At 43.9% G+C, this 19,481-nt stretch overlaps 1 protein-coding gene across 3 annotated transcripts in view; it reads right to left on the bottom strand.

Moving 5' to 3' along the window:
* Window positions 1-4,763: 4,763 nt before the first annotated feature.
* Window positions 4,764-19,481, bottom strand: part of Cpne4 (copine 4) — a 471,398-nt gene continuing 456,680 nt past the window's right edge. For all 3 annotated transcript variants that reach the window (XM_057768128.1, XM_057768130.1, XM_057768129.1), the window contains exons 12-16: window positions 19,237-19,291; window positions 17,982-18,033; window positions 16,230-16,363; window positions 12,890-13,126; window positions 4,764-6,460 (exon numbers count right to left, since the gene is read on the bottom strand). In XM_057768128.1, the coding sequence (XP_057624111.1) occupies window positions 6,326-6,460; window positions 12,890-13,126; window positions 16,230-16,363; window positions 17,982-18,033; window positions 19,237-19,291 (613 nt within the window). In that variant the 3' untranslated portion in view covers window positions 4,764-6,325. The remainder of the gene's footprint in view (window positions 6,461-12,889; window positions 13,127-16,229; window positions 16,364-17,981; window positions 18,034-19,236; window positions 19,292-19,481) is intronic.

Raw genomic sequence — 19,481 nt, 5'->3', positions numbered from 1 at the left:
TACACAGCGATAGATCACGTGATGCTTTGTTGTTGTTCAGTCAACTGTGTGAGCATCGAGACTAATACACCGGAGTGAACAAATACGTTCTAAATGACCAATGCATGGCGTTGCAAAATCCACTATAAGCAAAGACGCTATTGGCGAGTGTCAGACAGGTTTTATTGCTGATTCCATATTCTGCATTTACAAATATTACCATGGCTTGACTTTGAATGAGATGGAAAAATAAAATGAATGATTAAAATCAAAAGTTAAAAATAGGGACATCAATTAGGAAATTGCCTCCATCAGTCTGGCCTGTAGGCAAGTCTTTGAGGGCATTTTCTTGGTTAATGATTGATAAAGATGGGCCTGGGGGCAGTGCCACCCCGGATCAGATGGTCCTGCATCGTATAAGAAACCAGGCTGGGCAAGCCAGAAAGCAGCGCTTCTCCATGGCCTCTGCTTCAGTTCCTGCCAGAAGTTTCTATGCCGAGTTCTCTCAGTGAGAGTGTGACTTGACAGTTATATCTGGAATAAAACTTTTCTACCTCAAGTCGCTTTTGGTCACAGTGTTCAATCACAGCAACAGAAACGCAAAGTCGCAGGTGGTTTGCAATTGTCAGGGTCGTACTCCAGCCAGAGCATTGTTCCCCTTGCGGACTAACCTACACCCCCACCTTTCTGCCATCCCCAGCACTTTCTACTCTTTACTTCTAAGATTCTACAGTCAGTGAGGTCATGCAACATTTGTCTTTCTCTGTCTGGCATGTGTCAATTGACATAACATCCTCCAATTCACCTTTCTTGTCTCAAAGGACAGAATTTAATATTTTTGACTGAACACTACTCCAGTATAGAATAAACATTCAAAGTGATGGATACACTCATTGCCATGACTTAGTCATCCCACAATGTACTGAAGCATCACACTGCACCAGATGAATCTGTTCCACTAGTATGTGCTTATAAAAACAAAAGAAAAATTGATAAGACAAGAGAAAGACACTGAAGATTTGAAAATTAGAAGACTATCAATATTATTCTATTTTTTGAAAATAGTTTAAATAAAAAATATAACTTTTATTTGTTTTATTAATTTTTATGTGTGCGTGTGTGTGGTATGTGCATGCATGTGGGCATGTGTTTGGGGGATGCTCACACATCACACATGTGTGTAAGCATACCTGTGGAAATCTTTGGTTGGTGTTAGGAATCACTTTTTTGAGATAAGGTTTCTCTGTGTGGTCTTGGCTATCTTGGAACTCACTCTGTAGACCTCACTGGCCTCTTGTTGGGACTACAGGCATGCACTACCACTGCCTGGTTAGGAATCCCTCCTGATAGCTCTTCCACCTTATTTTTTCAGACAGAGTTTCTCAATCAAACCCAATATGACTGGTCTCATTAGCCAGGTTGCTATGGGAATCCCCCATTTCCACTTTCAAAGGGTTGATTTAAAGGTGGGCTTCCATAGACACCTGCCCCTGATATTGGTTCTGGGGATCGGAACTTTGGTCCTCAAACTTACATGGCACTTGCTAGCTCCTTAACCACTGAGCATCTCTCCAACCCTTTAAACATTTGTAGATGATAACATATAATGAGCTGACTATTGCTACCTATTACATGTTCAGTATCAACTTCCATCTTTTTTTGAGACAGGGTCTCATTTAGTTCAGATTGGCCTCGAATGTGCTAGACAGCCTATAACTCTTGGTCTTTGTGGGTCTGTGCCTTGACTGCTGGGATTACAATTGGGTACCACCATGTTTGGCTTCTAGTTTCAAACTTCTAATATAGCAAATATCACAGAAATAAACTCAGGAAAGAGCACTATGGTCCTCAAGAGTTGTGAGGCGGGATGGGAGGGGCCCAGATGACTCTGGTGCCAAATTTGTTTTCCAGAGCCAATTTAAATGTTCTTTTTCTTTTGACTGGTACAGTTAGGCTCCTGTACTGCTTTGAAAAACTGGTAAACTGGCATGTGTTTTAATATGTAATATTAAAGGGTTTCATGCGAAACAGCAGGGTTTTCAGTTATTTTGAAGACAGTCTGCCCTGGGTCCATATTCCTGCTCGGTCCATATTCCTGCTTGGTCCATATTTCTGTTTGCTTTCCCCTAGCCCTCCATTCTTACCCTCTGCTTTCAAGGTTCTGCATTGCTCACAGGGCTGGCTCAGCTCCTGGAAACATCCACGTACATGCCTGATCTATACAATATTTTTAGTAGGTCGATGGTGGGAAGAGCTGGCAATATCCCGAGGATCTACTGAACCCCACCTCACAGTGTGCAGAGCCTATGAGAAGATGACGTCCTACGACGAGAGAGATATTTACAAATTTGGGGCAATGGTCTGTTTTTTTTCTTTTTTAATTAAATCTCCATGTGTGTCTCCCATGTTTATGTCTGTGAATGCAGGTGTGTACACACAATGTTGGAAGATAACTTTGGGTGTCCATCTTCGTCCACTCCGAGACAAAATCTTCCATTGCTTGTTATTGTACAGCAAGACAGCCAAGCCTGTGAGCTTCCAGGATTCTCCTGTCTCTGCCTCCCACCTCACAGTAGAAGGGAGGTGATTACCGACACAGACTGCCATGTCTGACTTTCAGTAGGTTCTGTGGGTTTAAGCTCAGGCCATTGCTCACATGGCCAGCACTTTCCCTGCTTTCTTACAGACTCCCTAATGCTCTTGTTAATATAGCAGATATATTTCAGATGAGTGACTACAGTACCAAGAGTGTAGAGATGGGGGTTTGGGTTCAGGCTTCACAGTATCCGTTATTCCAATTCTGACTTTGTTATGGACAGCCAAAGACATTTCCAGCTGGTGACAGCGTCCCTCCATTTTACGGCAATTTTTCCAAAACCTTGTTTCCCTGACTTCTTATTCATGTGTCATGCCTGTCAGTCAAGGGAAAGTGTGTTAGGACGTGCTATCCTGAAAACCACATGGGCACCGCGCTGCCCCAGCTTTGCTGGCAGTGCATTTCCTTGTTAGGTGTCTTCCTCTGTCTCTGTCTGTGTAGTTGACACTGTCAAGGGAAATCCTGCACTTGTACATTTGCCTTAAAGCTAAAGCTTCCATTCTGGGTGTCAGAAACATGCACCTACCAGCAGCCAATTCATTACAGTTAAAAAGGGGGTGGGGCTCCACTTGGAGTTTAAAAAAAAAACCAAAAACGTTGTTTTAATTAATATTGGCTTTCTTATCTGACAAGGGCAGAATCCTGGGGCTAGCTTTACCTATACCAAACACATTATTAGGTACATTCAAGTATCGAATGTATGCCCTTTCTGGCTGCATACATGTCAATTCCAAGCTTCTTTGGGGTCAAGTAATGACTCTTCAGATGTGTGCACCCTCTTATCCCCATCCCCAAGTACATAAATGCATGTGTGTAAATTATGTGCATATTTTGCCCACATCATATACACATCTATGTATATTCTCTTGTTTCTTTTTGCCTGCTGAAACGGTTCATAAAAAGGATGCTGCCTCCAACAAGCAAGGTTTAAGAAGAGAGTTGGGACATCAATGGTGAGGCTTTTATATTTGATTTTGGAGCACTTTCATGAAAGAGAACAGCAACTGGCTCCTAGGATCGAAGGCTCAGCTCCCCAGGCTCCTCTGTACACCCATTCCACCAGCAGAAGAGATTTAGACAAATTGTCACTAGGGCCGGAAGAGTTTTCTCTGTCTCACTTAGTTTCTGTAGGGTGTCTACATGTGAGTTCTCCATTTAGAAGGTGTATCCTCAAAAACCTGTCCTGGGAAACGGATGGCAGGAAGAAGGAAAATACAATTTCCACTCTTCATAGAGAGCCTGGTACTGCCTAGCTGGGGATGCTGGGCGGAAGGAATGAGATCGTACAAGGACTTAGAACAGTGTCTGTTACAATCTCTTCTTGTTGTAGAATGGGTGTTTGTGCCCCTCCACAATTCTCACATGAAAGATCTGATGTCTTCTATGATGCTATTGGCAGGTAGAGACTTTGGGAGGTGTCTGGGTAATGAGGATGGGGTTCTTGTTGTGGGATTAGTGTTGTTGTAAGAATGACCAGAGAATTCTTTTTTTCTGTATCATGGAAGATAAAGCAAGAAGATGTCTGACTGTGAGTTAGAGAGAGAGGGCCCAGATTGGTGGCACCTTGATCCAACTTCCTCGACTCCAAAGACAGGAGAAAAAATTTTCTGCTTCTTTAAGCTACTGTGTTTATGATATCTTGTTCTAACAACCTGAGATAAGATACCCTTAAATGATTGTTAGGTGATGTTGTATCATTCTTGAGTCTAGTTATGAAAAGGGAAAGAAACTACCTAAAAGTTTTGCCAGGCAAATTGAACTCTGTCTTTACCAACTTGGAATCCCAGGGAGTCTGCATCGAGTGAAGACATCCTGCAGATACTGGAACATGGCATGGTACCTCATGTCATGGTGCTCATGGGTATGAGATGGATCAGAGGCCGCATTGACAAAACTGTTTATTCACTCACCCTATTGTTCACCTCTCTATGGACTAAACATCTCATCTACTGAGTGCTTCCTACAAGCCAGGCACATAGACACAGATGTTCATACACTAGTTTGGGTTAGACATGATCATTAGGTATTTCTGTAATACAGAATGTAACTATTTTAGTTTTGAATCTGTGATGGAAGCACCAGTCTTCCTCTGACACCCCTTCAAACACGGGAAATATACACTTCACTGGCAGAAACTTGCTTTGAAAAGAGGAACAAGACCACAACTCTTAGAAAAAGAATTCTGTAAGTACCCAATTTATTCAGAAAACAATACAATTTAAACATTTATGACTTTTTTCAGTCTTACATTTTTTTTTAACCATCATTCCCAAAATGTTATGCATTTGATTGACATGTATTTGCAAGATTAGGATCTATAATTATAGCTCTGGAAATTGTACATTTGATTTGCTTAATTAATTGTTACTGCCCTCCCCCTGAACCTACCCCAACAAAACATTTCTTTTGCTATGTATACACATCACCATTCTTTCTGACCAAAACTAAGTTTCACTTTGTGCTTTTTGAAGCTTATAAAACATTTGTCCATTTCTCCGAGAGAAGATCAGAAAAGCAAAAACAAGTTATTGTTTTGGTTCAAGACTACTGTAGATTCGGACAAAACACCCTGACCCTACACAGTCATTTCCACTTATGGAGATTGTGCTCAGAAGTGATTAAAGAGGCCAAAAGGTGCCCCCACAGTGAGCTCAAAGACCAAGTGAGTAGAACAGAAATCCGGTGAGCCACGTTGCTATTTGGCATGGACAAGATTCCATTCAAGATCCAAGGAAGAATCTTGGGAAATAATTTCTAGGCACTGGAACCATCCATGCAGCAGGCTGTGGCTCCTCTTTTAGCCAAGCAGGAGCAAGCCAGAAGGAGCGCTCCTCTGTCTGGGTGGAGGGCACGGTGTGAGTGGAAAGCAGTGAGACTGACGTGAGGGGTGCAGCTTCTGGAATCAGCCCCACTGCTTTCTACTCTCACCTCTGGGATGGGCCGGCCTTGTATACTACCGGCAGGGAAGAGGTGCCATTGGCAAGCAGGCAAGGAGCTGCCCTGGTTGAGATGATCTCTATTGTGAAAGCCTTGAGTTCAGAACCTCACCGGTCCTTGTGAGGAATGCATGAGCGTCACCGAGGATCTTGTGGGCCGTGCAGAGCCTCAGGCCTGGCATTAAAAAGCTCCATTAGAACAAGATTCTCAGGGAATTTGTGTCTATGGTAGTGTGTAAACATGGGTACTGGGCGAAACGGCCCAGCTCCACTTCAAAAAGGATACCTCTAGGTAGATAAATTTATTTAGTAGAGAGGCCATTCTCAGCAGGGAGGGGCTATAGATAACAACTGCAAAACCAGTCTAAGATTATTTTTTTATTATTATTTTAAACATGCAAAATACAGTCCATGCATCTGCCATTTTGAAAAGTCTCTCATCATATAGGAGATTAAGCCAAATACGTTTTGGCTATCAACATTCAAGAAATGTTTCAAAATGCTTTACAGTGTAAAGATAATAAGAAATTTAGCAAAATTTCAACAAACCGGTATAAAAATGGATATGTATACCATTTTGTTTCAAGGCAACATGCTGTAAAGTGGATGTTACGACTGTATTTCATTGTAAAAAGTCTTTTACAATACAGATCAGGCCTTGGGGCTACACATGCAAAAAAAATGTCAATTAGTCAAAAATCACCGAGACGTGCTATCTTTAAATGTATATTATCATTATTTTCTTTTAAAGTACAGGAATAAAAGTAGTAAATATTAGCGAACAGTGCTTGAGAACTCTGTAAAAGTGTGGAGTTCATGGTGCCAGTGTCCGGGAAGACTCATACACTTCCGATGAACACTTTGGTTTAATCCCTTTACCGTTGTAATAATCCACGACTTGATTTGGGACTTCGGCCAACACACTCTTTGCGAGGGCAGCTGGCGACGCCTGCAGGGAAGAAGAAATGACCGTGACTTGAAGCAGATGTAAGCTTTGCCTCACAGATCTGAGCTCTGCTCTCCTCAGCAGGTCTCATTCACTCAGTCACACAGCCACCTGTCCACTCACTGTCCTCGTTCTGTGTCCACAGATGCCAATTCACACCTGAAGATGAATTTTCCCGTGGGTTTTTTTTTTTTTTTTTTGCTTTCTTTACATTTTCACTCAGTTTTAAACATGTTCCATTCACTATGCCAGGAGCAGTGGGAATCATGTGAGGGGACCCAGCAAGGCGAAACTGAATGCTTCTTATAAGGTAATAAGCTATAAATGCTACCCACCAGCGATAGAAACTGCATAAGCCCATGCTTCCTATCAGGTTAGCTGCTTAGAATGAAGCCAGAGCTTTTGAATGGGGACCTGAATTTTTACCATGATGCCCTGGTGATTCCTGCTGAAGTCTGAGGTGCACCATTGTAGAAAGTCACAAACACTGTAAGACAAAGTCATCTTAGAAGCACACCTCCAAGGCATCTTCTCTTGGGCAGCACACCTCCAAGAGGAAATAATATTTAACTTGGGTGTGTATTTAAAGTTCAGGGAAGGGAGCGGGGAGTGGCATTAGAAGATTCTAGAGACAGTTAGGCATCTGATGGAGTTGAAGGAAAAGTCTGTGTGTGTGTGTGTGTGTGGTGTGTTGGGCATGGATAGTAGTGGCAGTGAATTTGGTAGTCATTTAGTTAGAAAATGAACTTGAATGCCCTGTAGTATGCAGGTTGAGGTCAAGAGCATGGCCAGACCTTGGAGTCACAGAGAACTGGACCTGACTCCTGGGTCTGACCTTTACTACTGCACAACCCCTAGGCAAGCATCTTCAATAGTCTGAGCCTCAATAGTTGCCACTGAAGGAACTGGAAGGTTGGTCAGTTAACAAATACTTGAGATTCCCAAGATGAAGGAGAACTGCCCTAAGGGCCAGGGGACTATTCTTCTGATCTGCTCCTTCTCAAACCATGCAACACTAAGCACCGATCTCAGAAACAAAATTCAAAGGAAACAAGCCACTCTGTCTAACAGAGAGAAAAAGCAAGGTATTTGAAAAATCCAGGAACATCATGCAGAGTTTTGAACCCTAGTGGGCTGAAGGTGTTGCAGCTTGTGCCAAATCTGGCCCGCAGACACTTGCTTACTTTACAAATGAATGGTTGGGCTTAGAGTGTGGTCTATGTATACATGATCAAAAACAAAATTCATCTCTAGTTTTCCCCTGGTAGAAAGTTTAGAAGGCCAAAAACGACTTGATTTCCCAGCTTTCCGTCCATCTAGGTATGGCCACACGACCGAATTTTACCCTGTGAGACGTAAGTGGAAACTTCCTAGATGAATTTTTTGGACTCCTTTCTTCCTCCTTACAGGGGACAGACCTAGTTGGCTCCATTTTCCCCTTCTTTTTCCTTTGAATGAGACTGTGATTCCTGGTAACAGCCCTTTTATCATCAGTAGGAATCATTGATGGATCCCATAAAGGGCTGATTTTCACACTATGGAATCGATCAAGAATGGAGTTGTCTGAGCCACAATCCCCAACATTTAGTTACCTAAGAATAAGTTTGCATGCTCCTTATCAAAGACATTCATTCTCGCAGCCTTCAGTTACAGAAAGTCATAACTGGTCAAAATGCAAAGAGTAATTGGTGCCCAGCCTCAGTTGGTGCAATTACAACACCATCCCTATACCCAGCTCTAAGGGACCGTCTTGGAAGAGGGCTTGGAAAGATTTTAAGAATGAGTGGGCCAGACGGTCTGCTGAGACAGTGTCTTTTATATTTATATATGACAGGGGAGCTCTACTACTTAAATCTCAGCAAAATAGTCACCTAAACAAGAGCTGCAGGCTAACGCCAGTTGACAGGCCAATGCGGATAGGCGGGATCTCAGAAGGCCCTGTCCCTAGAAGAACTACATACAATCAATGACTGTTGAGAAGACAACCAGTCTTCTCCAGGAATGAACCTCCCAGTAGGTTACCCAATGCCAGTCCCATGTGGTCTGTCCTGAATACGTGGACGTGGCTGCTTGAGATTGAATTCAGGCCCTAACATCTGCATGGCGAGCACTTTATAGAGCAGTTCTCCAGCTCCAATTTTAATGGATCTGAATGCAAATATCCACACATGGTTAGTGGCCCTGGTGCATGAGAAAGCACTGGTTCTAAGACCCCCCCATCACCACCGTTGCATATATGTGCTGGTGCATGCACATAGTTATAGGAACAAGAATAGATGGGGAAAAGCCAAACCACAACCTCAGTTGGTAATGACGGTAATATGGACAGTATACACTAACTACTTCCACGCAACAGGCATTGTGCATAAACTCCACTTTCTACCACCCAATACTTCCACGGCGTTTGCCTTTGACTGAAAGTCTATGTCACTGAAAGGTGAAACAATTTTCCCAGAGCCACATAGCTCGAAGCCTGTGCACTTTGGCACCGCGTGCTACTATGCGGAGCAGCAAAAGGGAGGCAACACATGGGTTACTGGCGTGTCTGAAACACCAGCTCCTCACCTCCCTCTGTTTACGGCTTATTGAATTCTGAGTAGATTAGTTTGGATAATGAAATGCTTTTCGAAATCTAATTTGAAATCCACGAAGACAAGGTAGGTGAAAATGTTCCCAGTGCTCTGTGCTCTGCTGGTGTCACCCTAGAGAGGCTGGAAAGACACAGCACAGATCGCATGAGAAACACCATGTCCTTGCCCTGCTGGGGCAGTTCTCTCACGGGACAGGTCCCTGTTTCCAGTTCCCCTTCAGTCCCTCTCAACAACCTTCCATTTTTTGATTTTGCCAATGCCTAGCTTAAGCTGCAAGGCTTTCCCCGTGAATCTGTCTCTGCTATGAAGTCATTTCAGGGGCGTAAGACCTGTGAGCTGTGGGCCACAAGTAGGCTGCATGTAGTTAGGACAGGGTCAAAGGCAATCCAATTAGGAGGGCTTTTCTTTGCAGTTCTTTTTGGAATTCAGTGGCATGGTTCTCAGACATAAACTGTAGATCACAATATCGCGTTACGATGTCAGAATGTTGGACAGAGCTGGGGAGATGGCTCAGTCAATAAAGTGTTTGCCTTGAAAGTTTGAGGAATCTGGGTCTCCAGCACTCATGTAAACAGCTGGGTATATATATTCCTGCGCACTTGCAATTGAAGTGCTGTGGCTATGGTATGGTGTGGTTAGGTAGGAGGGAGACAAACAGGTTCTTGGGGTTCATTGGTCAGCGAGGCCATGGAGCTTGTGTTTAGTCAGAGACTCTGTCTCTCAAAAATAAGGTGGGAAGAAATATAAGGAGTAGAGGAAGGTCCCTAATGTCAATGCCCGGCCTGCATAGACATATACCTACTTACGTGTACATGAACATATGCACACATACAAACACATACCACATACATACACAACACACACACACACACATCGGGCACAACCATTAGCAATTCTCATCCACCCATAGGCTTCTTAGCGTGTGGATTTTCCTCTGATATCCTTGTCCTAAATATGCAAGTCTCCAGAAAAGTTTCCAAAGCCTGGGCTCCTGCTTTATTAGCTCACAGGGGTCCCAGAGCTGTGAAGTTCTGAGTTCATGTGCATTGTTGACATGGGTATGGCTGTGGAAAGGATCCCAATGCCTCAGTTCCATGGGAATGGCAAAGCCCTCCCCAGATGAGGCTCACTCCGAGGGATGGCAAAGCCGTCCTCTGGTATGAATGAGGATGCTATAGTGCATACAGAAAATGCCCATCACAGCTCCCCACACCATTTGTACAGCCCAAGTCTGTACCCTACGGAGACTGCCCCCACCTTGACTACCTAAACCTATCTCCTTGTTCCGTTGCTTCTGGCACGCTGCAACTTCCACCAGAAAACCAAGTCCAACCCTCCCCTATGTCTCCATATGTCTGTCTGTCTATCTTTTTTTTTCATCCCCTTGCTGCCCCAGGTAGGCTTCTCTGGGAGCCATGCTGGATGAGAAAGCAGTGTGTCAGGTGTGTGCCTTGTACTTGGAATACTCTGGGAATCTGAGGGTCAGCAGGAGGCTCAGGATAGGCCAGCACCTTTTGTGGCTTGATGGCATTGTTCTTGCATGGGTCCCATGATGGCAAGTGTGATGGCTGATGGATCAACTTGGTGGTAGTGCATCTACTTTTATTGGGCCTGGGTGACGGAAGGCAAGGCAAGTCTTTAAGAATAGCCTTCCCTCTACATCAGATGCATTAGGAAGCAGAAAGCGCCACACATTACAGCTGCAGCAAATTGAGGCAGCCCCAGCATGCCCATGCTGGGCCTTTCTGATGCCACACTTTGCTGTCCATAAGCAGACAACTTGGGAGCTTGGGGAGCCTTGGTACTTTTCTTTAGAAACATTCTCCATGGGAAAGCAGAAGACGGGCTGGATGCCGGGGTAGTTGTTTTTCCCTCACAACATTGACGAGAGATCTTGTGGTGAGATCAGCTGCTGCTGCAACTTGAAAATGCCCCCTGCACACAACTCGGCAGCAGGGGATTGATTTCCTGCCTGCTTAATGATTTTAATTACACTGTGGCTATCTTTAAAAAGGGAATAGTGATCACATTGCAGGATGATGACGGACAGATTCAGGGAGCCCTGGAGTGTACAGTCCCTTCCCTTAGAGGTTGGGCAGGCCATGGACTCTAGGGTTCAGCTGAGGCTATGTGGTGAATGCTTGATCTAAATGACCACAGCAAAGCCTGTCACAGAAAGACAGAGGTGCAGACAGCCATGCCTGGCGAGCACAAGAGGATATCTCTGTTGCCGAGACTGCAGGTACTAGTGTGGCTGGGGTCCCAGAGTGAGGTCAAATTGCATTTGGTGAGCTTGGACATAGCTCAGAAAATGGGCTGTGAAGAATGTTGGAAACTCATTTGAGTGAGCATCGTTGGAGCAGAATGACTTTTCTAAATAGGCATCCGGTGGGAGAGTGCCTACACTGGATGACAAGACACTGCACCCGCCTCTCTTTGTGACCTCAACAGCAATGGAGCCCCACATAGGGTAGGGCTGCTGGAGAAGTCAACAGGAATGCTTCCAGTGGGGATACACACAGCTCTGCACTCACGGGACAGGTGCCAGAGGAGAAGCTGTACAGGACACTGAAGACTTGGAGTCAGGAGCTCATGTCTAGACCCTCCCTGTGGAATGGTGGCCACAGCAGCAGAGCAGAATCCAGGACTGTAGCAGATAGCAGGGGCTGGGGCTGGGCTCTGTTGTTGGATGTTGTTTACAAGGGCCTACAAATTGATACTGGAGGCTCTCTGTGGCCTCCTACAGTACTTCCATGGTCTCTTAGACACCGTTTAGGCATCTTTGAAAGGACCTGTTATGAACCCAACAAACTATGTTGGTTCTCATGGTTTCATTAGGTGTGGGGTTTGTGGAAATTTCAAGGTACTTCTGTCTCCAAGAACTTGATAATTATCCCCAAATTGGAATTGTGGATAGAGTATAATGACAATGTTCTCAACATTATACTAGGGTATTATCTAGAGCAGTGGTTCTCAACCTGTAAGTCATGACCCCTTTGGGGGATCAAATAACCCTTTCACGGGGGTCGCCTAAGACCATTGGGAAACACAGATATGTACATTACAATTTCTAACAGTAGCAAAATTCCAGTTATGAAGTAGCAAAGACAATTTTATGGTTGGGGGGGGGTGGTCACAGCTTTAGGAAGGCCGAGAACCACTGCTCTAGAGAGCTTTCTCCAGCCAATTAGGAAACACAACTCTGCTTTACTGTTTACTGTGGGTAATGCCCCACAACTGTACAAACTGAGGATACAGGTGATTTCTGTCTAGCAGAGAAGTGATTCAAAGATTATGCATTTGTATGTTCTTGATTATGAACCAGTCTGCTTTGAGAAGCCTATTCCAGTATTTTCTCCCCTCACTGACCACACTAAACTACATTAATACCCATTATTATCAGCTTGATCATACTTTTCCTGAGTGAACAGACTAAGTTGCCAATGCGGCTCACTGTACGGAGTGTCTATCATTCTGCACACAACAAACACGTAATCTTCGGACAGGTAGGGCCAGGCTGAATTTCTGCTTGTCCTCGCTCCTTTTTCATCTACCCCCGAGCAAACTTCCCAACTGTCTATAACAACCTCAAGCAACCAGAGGTCCTAAAATTCCTGAGTGAAGACAAACATTTGCAAGATGTTGGCAACTATAGCCACCATGACCTCTTATTTCTAATTCAATATATGCTCCTTTCCCCAAATAGTTATGATCTGTATATCCTTCCTACAGGATTTGTTCATCCTAGACATGGTCTGCTAATGCTGCTTAGAACAGGTCACTGTCAACATTGGTGGACACGCTAGAGATGGGAGGGCACCCCTATGATGTCTATGCATACGTGTTTGAAGTTCCGGAAGGGCACAAACTGAACGATGTCTCGAAGGACGGGCTCTCCCTTGGGTGACCTTAGAATTCCGTCGTCACCATCCAGCATCTGCATGTCACTGAAGTCAGCGTTCCCCACTCCCACGATGATGACTGACATGGGGAGGTGCGAGGCATGGACGATGGCCTCCCGGGTGTCGGCCATGTCGGTGATGACACCATCTGTCAGGATCAGCAGGATGAAGTATTGCTGCAGGAGTCGGGAGTCCGTGATAGGTGACAATGAGGGACGAGGTGGGGGAGAAAATGACAACAGTATCAGTTAGATATCTATAGCTAGGTGCCTCCTTGTAGAGTGAATAATGGCAGCAGAGACGATAGACATTTTGATTATTTCTTTAACTTTTTTGTTAAGAAAAATGTAATATAAAAACAATATAGCCTGGCCACATCTATAAGTTCATTACTGGCAACAACAATTATCAGCATATGGTCAATCTTGCTTTATTTATTGTCCGCACTTAACTACTTTATATTATTTTTGAAATATATTTCATATATTACAGCATTTTTATAGAATATGCATAGAGGTAAAATTCTACTAATAAAAATATCTTATATACGAAACTAAAGGTTATAACCCAACCCATTGAGAAAAAAAAGACAGGCTATTTGTGCTTTCTGTACACAAAGTTCCTTCACTTGATTTAACTTTCTGCCCTAAACTAAAACCTTTTTGGTCTCAAAAAGCATAGCAGTTCATTTCCTGATGACCTACATTTCAAAATGCAGGATTTTTTCCTCGAAGGCTCCTCCAAAAAGAAATCAAGCTGCCTCCACCAATCCTCAAAACTCTCTCTCCTTTCATATTCATTTATTCTTATCTATTGATTTGGTTACTATCTCAAATAGACTAGGGGTTTTGGTTCTGGATGACAGGGATGTTTTAACTCCTGAACTACCAAGTCCCAAGCTTCCGTGGGTCTGCTAACCTTCAAGTCAACTTCACTTTAGTTCACTGTGCTCACAAGGAATTTGCTGCACAGGGTTAGAACACTAGGGACAAATGCTAACAGACAGAGTAGGGCCAAGGAGGAACAGCTTTGGATTAAATGGGAGATACTTCAGGAATGTCTACACAAGGGAGGGAGGGAGGATGTGTTCCGGCACACAAAAGTAGCTGCTGACACTTGGTAGAAATGTGGTCTGCAGTCCAGCTGAACCCAAGGGAACACAGGGACAGAGCAAGCAGACCAGGGGAATTATTGCAGGATAAGCGTAGAAGGCTATCTTCTTTATGCGAATGTGTCATCCCGGAAGCCACGCAGAGCTTTCAGACAGCTATAGTGCTTGCTCCATTTGGAAAACATTATAAAGCTAGGTAGGAACAGGCTGACACCATTAAATGACAGCCGGGAAAGGGTGACATGTTTACTTCTAAAATGTCAAAGGACAGGCTCCAGTTTTGTCTCACCTTTGGAGCTGTAGTTTGTATCTTTCCTAGAAAACAAAACCGAACAATTGAAGCAAATGCTTGTTGTGGTATTTTCTACTGCTGTTCTTCATCACTGTGAGGTAGGGTCACCATTGTGTGTGTGTGTGTGTGTGTGTGTGTGTGTGTGTGTCTCACTGGAGTTTGAGGGTGCATTCACTCATGTGCACACACACGTGGATGGAGGTCAGAGGAGGATATTGGGCACCTTCCCTCGTCACACTCATTTTACTGTCCTGAAAGAGTCTCTCACTGACCTGGAAGTTCAAGGTTCCAGCGAGGCTCAGAGGCCAGAGAACTCTAGATATCAGCATGTCTCCACCCCAAGTGAATGCTGGGCTTGTAGGTGCACAGCCATGCCTGGATGTCTGTCTAGGTGCTGTGGGTTCAAATTCACTTTCTCGTGGTTACATAGCAAGCACTATTTGACTCTGAGCATTTCCCCAGCCCTTCAACTACTGCTTTATTTATGCAGTCTGGGTATGTTGGAAAACAAGCTCAGTTTTAGACTTGTTTTCTTTCCTGGGACAGGAGGTGACCACAGTAGCTTCCACTAATGAGTGTCTGTGTTCAGGCAAAGGGGCAGACCATTGTGTCTGCCCTGAACTTTTCATCCTGGTAGATTTGGGTCTCATTAACCCACTGTTTGCCAGATGAAGAAATTGAAGGTAGAGAAGTTAAGCCATTTAGAAATACTAGGATCGGAACTCATGGAATTTCATTTCTCTGGGGAAGTCTTCACCAGTGGTGATCTGCCTGCCTCCCCTCATCCTCGGGATTCTGCTCTCTCAAGTCACACCCCACTGTCCAACCCCTGTCACCTTATCAACCTCAGCAGCCATACCTTTCTCACAACTTCAGTGGACTTCATTGGCTCAGGTACAATTAACATCAGTGGAAAGAACAGGTGAGTGACTTACCTTCCAGCTGAGCCTGGGCACTTCCCAGACCCTGATCCAGGGCACATCCTTTGGCCCCTCCCTCTTGGCCCTACCCCCTTGCTCACAGGGCATATCCTTTGCTCCCCCCAGCTTGCTCACATCACCCAGACCCTGACTCCAGGGCACATCCTTTGGCCCCTCCTCCTTGTTCTCAGCAGCAGCAGCTTTACCAGAGGCCAGACTGGTCCTAGGGACCCCATGTAAGACACTACCTACTGCCCACTAACACTTCTTAAAGCCAACCCAACAAACCTAGACTGTACCTTTTCTGCTGGGCTCCATATTCTGGTCTACAGCGTCTGAAGAAGAATGCTTTACTGGAGGCTAGGCAGGATCTAGGGACCCGAGACTTCCAAAACCCCAGTGGAGACACCCTACTGGGCCTGAAGACTCACCAGTCACCGGAACCCTTGGCCGCTTGGGCCAGAAGACCAGAGAGGAAACAGAAACCAAGGAATAAAACACCCATCCAACAAAGACAAAATCAGGAATCAACACCTAAACTTACAGTCGTCCCACATCCAGATGCCTGTACACCAGTGTAAGATCATAATCAATAATAGAAAGAGCAATATGGTACAACCAGAACCCAGCTACCCTGTGACGGCAAGATTCAACTGTTCCAAATACAGCTGAAGACAAGATGCAATTAATTAATTAATTAATTAAAATAAATACAAATCAATAAAAATGAATACAAATAAAAGCTATGACAGCAAGATTCAACTATTCCAACTGCAGGTGAAGCACAAGATGTAATTAATTAATTAATAAAAATAAATACAAATAAAAGCAAGTAATTAATTTAAAAACAAAAGAAAAACTAGAATTGATTTTGTCAGACTATAACTGGTGTCATGACCAATATCCAAAAGAGGCAGGGTAAGTCCCCAGTATAAGTAACCTGTCCCTCTCCTTACCGATGCCTCCTTGGTGTTGGTTTCCTCCGAAGCTGACTTGGCAACCTTCTGAATGATGGGAGCAATGTTAGTGGGACCGTAAAGCTGGAGCTTGGGAAGACAGCTCTGATAGGCTTCCACAACTCCTTGAATTCCTAAAGTGAGATGGGAAAAATCAACACGCACATAGTCCCTTCAAGTGGGTTTGCACACACACACACAAAAGTAAAACATTGGCTTTGTCCAGATAGTCCTTATCTACACCACACATAGGGTTTCCCCTTTTTTCTTTTTATTTACTCTTCTCTTATACAATATATACCAATTTCAGTTTTCCCCTCCACTCCTTCTAGTTCTTTACCCACTCTGTTCTCTTTCCCCGAGACCCACTCCTTCTCTGTTTAAAAAAGAGCAGGCCTCTCAAGGATATCAGCCAAACACAGCATAACAAGATATAACGAGACTAGGCACAAACTCTCATATCAAGGCTGGATGAGACTACCTAATAGGAGGAAAATGATCCCAGGAATAGGCAAAAGAGTCGGAGGCACCCCGCTCCCATTGTTAGGAATCCCACAAAACTTCAAGCTAATAGGTACAGGGTACAGTCATATGTAGTTCTTTTTTTATTTTTTTATTTTTTTTTTATTTTTTGAGACAGGGTTTCTCTGTGGCTTTGGAGCCTGTCCTGGAACTAGCTCTGTAGACCAGGCTCGCCTCGAACTCACAGAGATCTGCCTGCCTCTGCCTCCTGAGTGCTGGGATTAAAGGCGTGCGCCACCATCACCCGGCTCATGTGTAGTTCTTAAAGCAAAAGGAAATACTAGGTCAATGTACTGCTGCCTCCCTTCCCCCACTGAAATCAAACCACAGTGTGAGCCAAATCAAAAGCCATTGTTTCCACAAACTTTGCCCCACTTAAGTCCTTATTAGGTCACCATAGCTTAAGGAAGCAGAAGCTGCAACCATTTTCTAGATGAAGAAGCAGAGGCTTAGAGAGGTTACACTGTCTTCCCCAAGTTCTGGAAAATATGAGTTGCCGACTCAGCAAATACATCCAGGTCTTTGGGTTGAGAGAGGCCCCAAACAAGTTTCTGTTGTGTTTTACCATGGTGCTGATTGTAGAATAAATACTGCCTGGAATTTCTGATAATTACCATTGTTCTTTCAGCATCATTATTTTGTGAAACCAGGTGTGGGAATCTGGCCAGGAGAAAACACAGTCACATGGGCTAGACCAAGTGTTTAAGCCTTGGGGCTCTTTTTTGAACAAAACCATGGAGCTCTTTGTTCTAAATCACCTTGGTCAATGTGCTGGAAGTGTCAAATGATTTCTGCCTTTTGCTCTTTCTTTAAATCTACAGAGAGGAAGCTGAGCAAAATCCAGATGAAAAGTTGAGAAGCAGAAAGAGGAATGTCTCATCTTGGCCCATCATGGGCCATTCTCTTATTTAAAAAGTTAAAATTAATCTTTAATCAATGAATTCAGTAAAGCTAATGGATTGATTTTCTTTATTTTGGTTAGAAGAACCCAGGATTTTATTGAAAGCTCAGGATTTCCCAGCCTTGTCTCTTCCAGGGTGCACCGCCCCACTCTATAATGTGATCCTCCATTCCCCATGGAGCAGGGTGGCTAATTCGGATTCTCCAAACCTGTTTCTGTGCTGTGGACACTCCCAGCTGAGCTGTCACTCTAGGAGACAGGAACTGAAACTAGAGAGGTGCAGAGAGCCAGGCTCTGAGCCACTGGCTCCCTTTTTTGTTGTGACTTACCTGCACACTCTGGGTTGTCTTCATTAAAGTTGATTGCAAAGTCATGAGAGACCTAAACACAGATTAAAATTTTAAAAAAAGGAAGAAAGGAGAATTATAACTTGGATCCAATAAGGAGGCACTGGGGGCTTAGGGTTTGCAAACAAATGGCCTTTCATTCATTGTGAGTTAAGCAGAAGGCACCATTTTAAGCCATTATAGAATCAATCTGAGATGGAGGGTGAATTCTCAGCTTCCTGTGGGGCTGCAGTGACAGGAAGATTTTCTAGAATCTGATAAATGCTGTCAGGAGGGAAAAGTAAGTCATATATATATATTTTAAAAAAAGAAAGAAAAAGAAAAGGCTGCAGAAAAAGGTAACTACAGATTGTTTCTAGATTAAACTGGCCACAGACTGAAGTGTTCAAGTTCAATGAGCTCTGTGTTCACCTGTGTAAGAAAATAAGCACTCAATTAACTCAAGCTGACTGATGGGCATGGTGCTGCTTTCAGAGGCATTGGCTAAGCTGTTGACATTTAGGGATCATTCTGACAGACAGAATTACAGTGCACAAGGATCTTCATGTACACACAGGTGAACTAGAATGACTTCTACTTCTGAAAAAAATGAATAGAGTGATATAGCCTGCAATCTTCCATCACAAGCTCCCTTGCTTGGCAGTGCCTAAGCAGAAGGGCAGATGATACACTGCCTGCTATTTTCCTCCCCCTAAAATCTGATAAAAGAAATGGGCTCCTCTGCCATCTGGACACTTTTAGTAAATCACTTGGAATTTCATGGAAAATTCCACCTCGAAGGTATTTCTGACCATTGAATCTCTTGGGCACTAAAAAATAGGTCACCTCATTAAAAGACAGATGCCTCCTTTCTTAGTGGGAGGTCACAGGTGAAGCAGCTGGCGTGTGCCCACTGTCCAGGCAAGTGAGCTGCCCTACTTGATTGATTTATCTCAAGTTTTTCTTTAGCCTGCGAGATCTGGATGGACACAGTTTGAATCCCTGGAACCCAGTGGTTTGGGGCATTTTCTCAGTCTCTCACCATATTGGCAGTGAGCTAAACTAAAGATTCCTGTAACTAGACCTTTAAAATACATACCAAGAATACCCAGATTTTCTTTGTTTGTTTGTTTATTTATTTATTTATTTTGTCAAAGGCATTCTCGGACCACCATAGCTTCATGGAGAGCAAAAGCAAGCTTGCCAAGATGAGATTTCACAGTGCGGCACATGATCCCACTTCTGCTCACTCACTCACCGTGTACTCTGGGGGTATCCTGGCGCCAAACCCAAAAGCTGGGAACATTTTGTCACTGGAATTAAACAAAAAAGAAGCCGCTTCATTTATTCATCTAAGAAGGAAGGGAAACATGAGCCTGCTTAACCTTACTAGGACACATTGCCAAGCCAAGTGCTGACTCATGCAATGGCATGAATAATCAAAATGAAGAAACATTCCTAACTGTTCAGTACTCATTAGCATATACTCTCTAACAATTTTTT

This window comes from Chionomys nivalis, chromosome 4, assembly GCF_950005125.1.
Source record: "Chionomys nivalis chromosome 4, mChiNiv1.1, whole genome shotgun sequence".
Classification (NCBI taxonomy): Eukaryota; Metazoa; Chordata; class Mammalia; order Rodentia; family Cricetidae; genus Chionomys; species Chionomys nivalis.
Note: the sequence above shows the minus strand (reverse complement) of the source record. Positions and strands in the feature narration are given on the sequence as shown.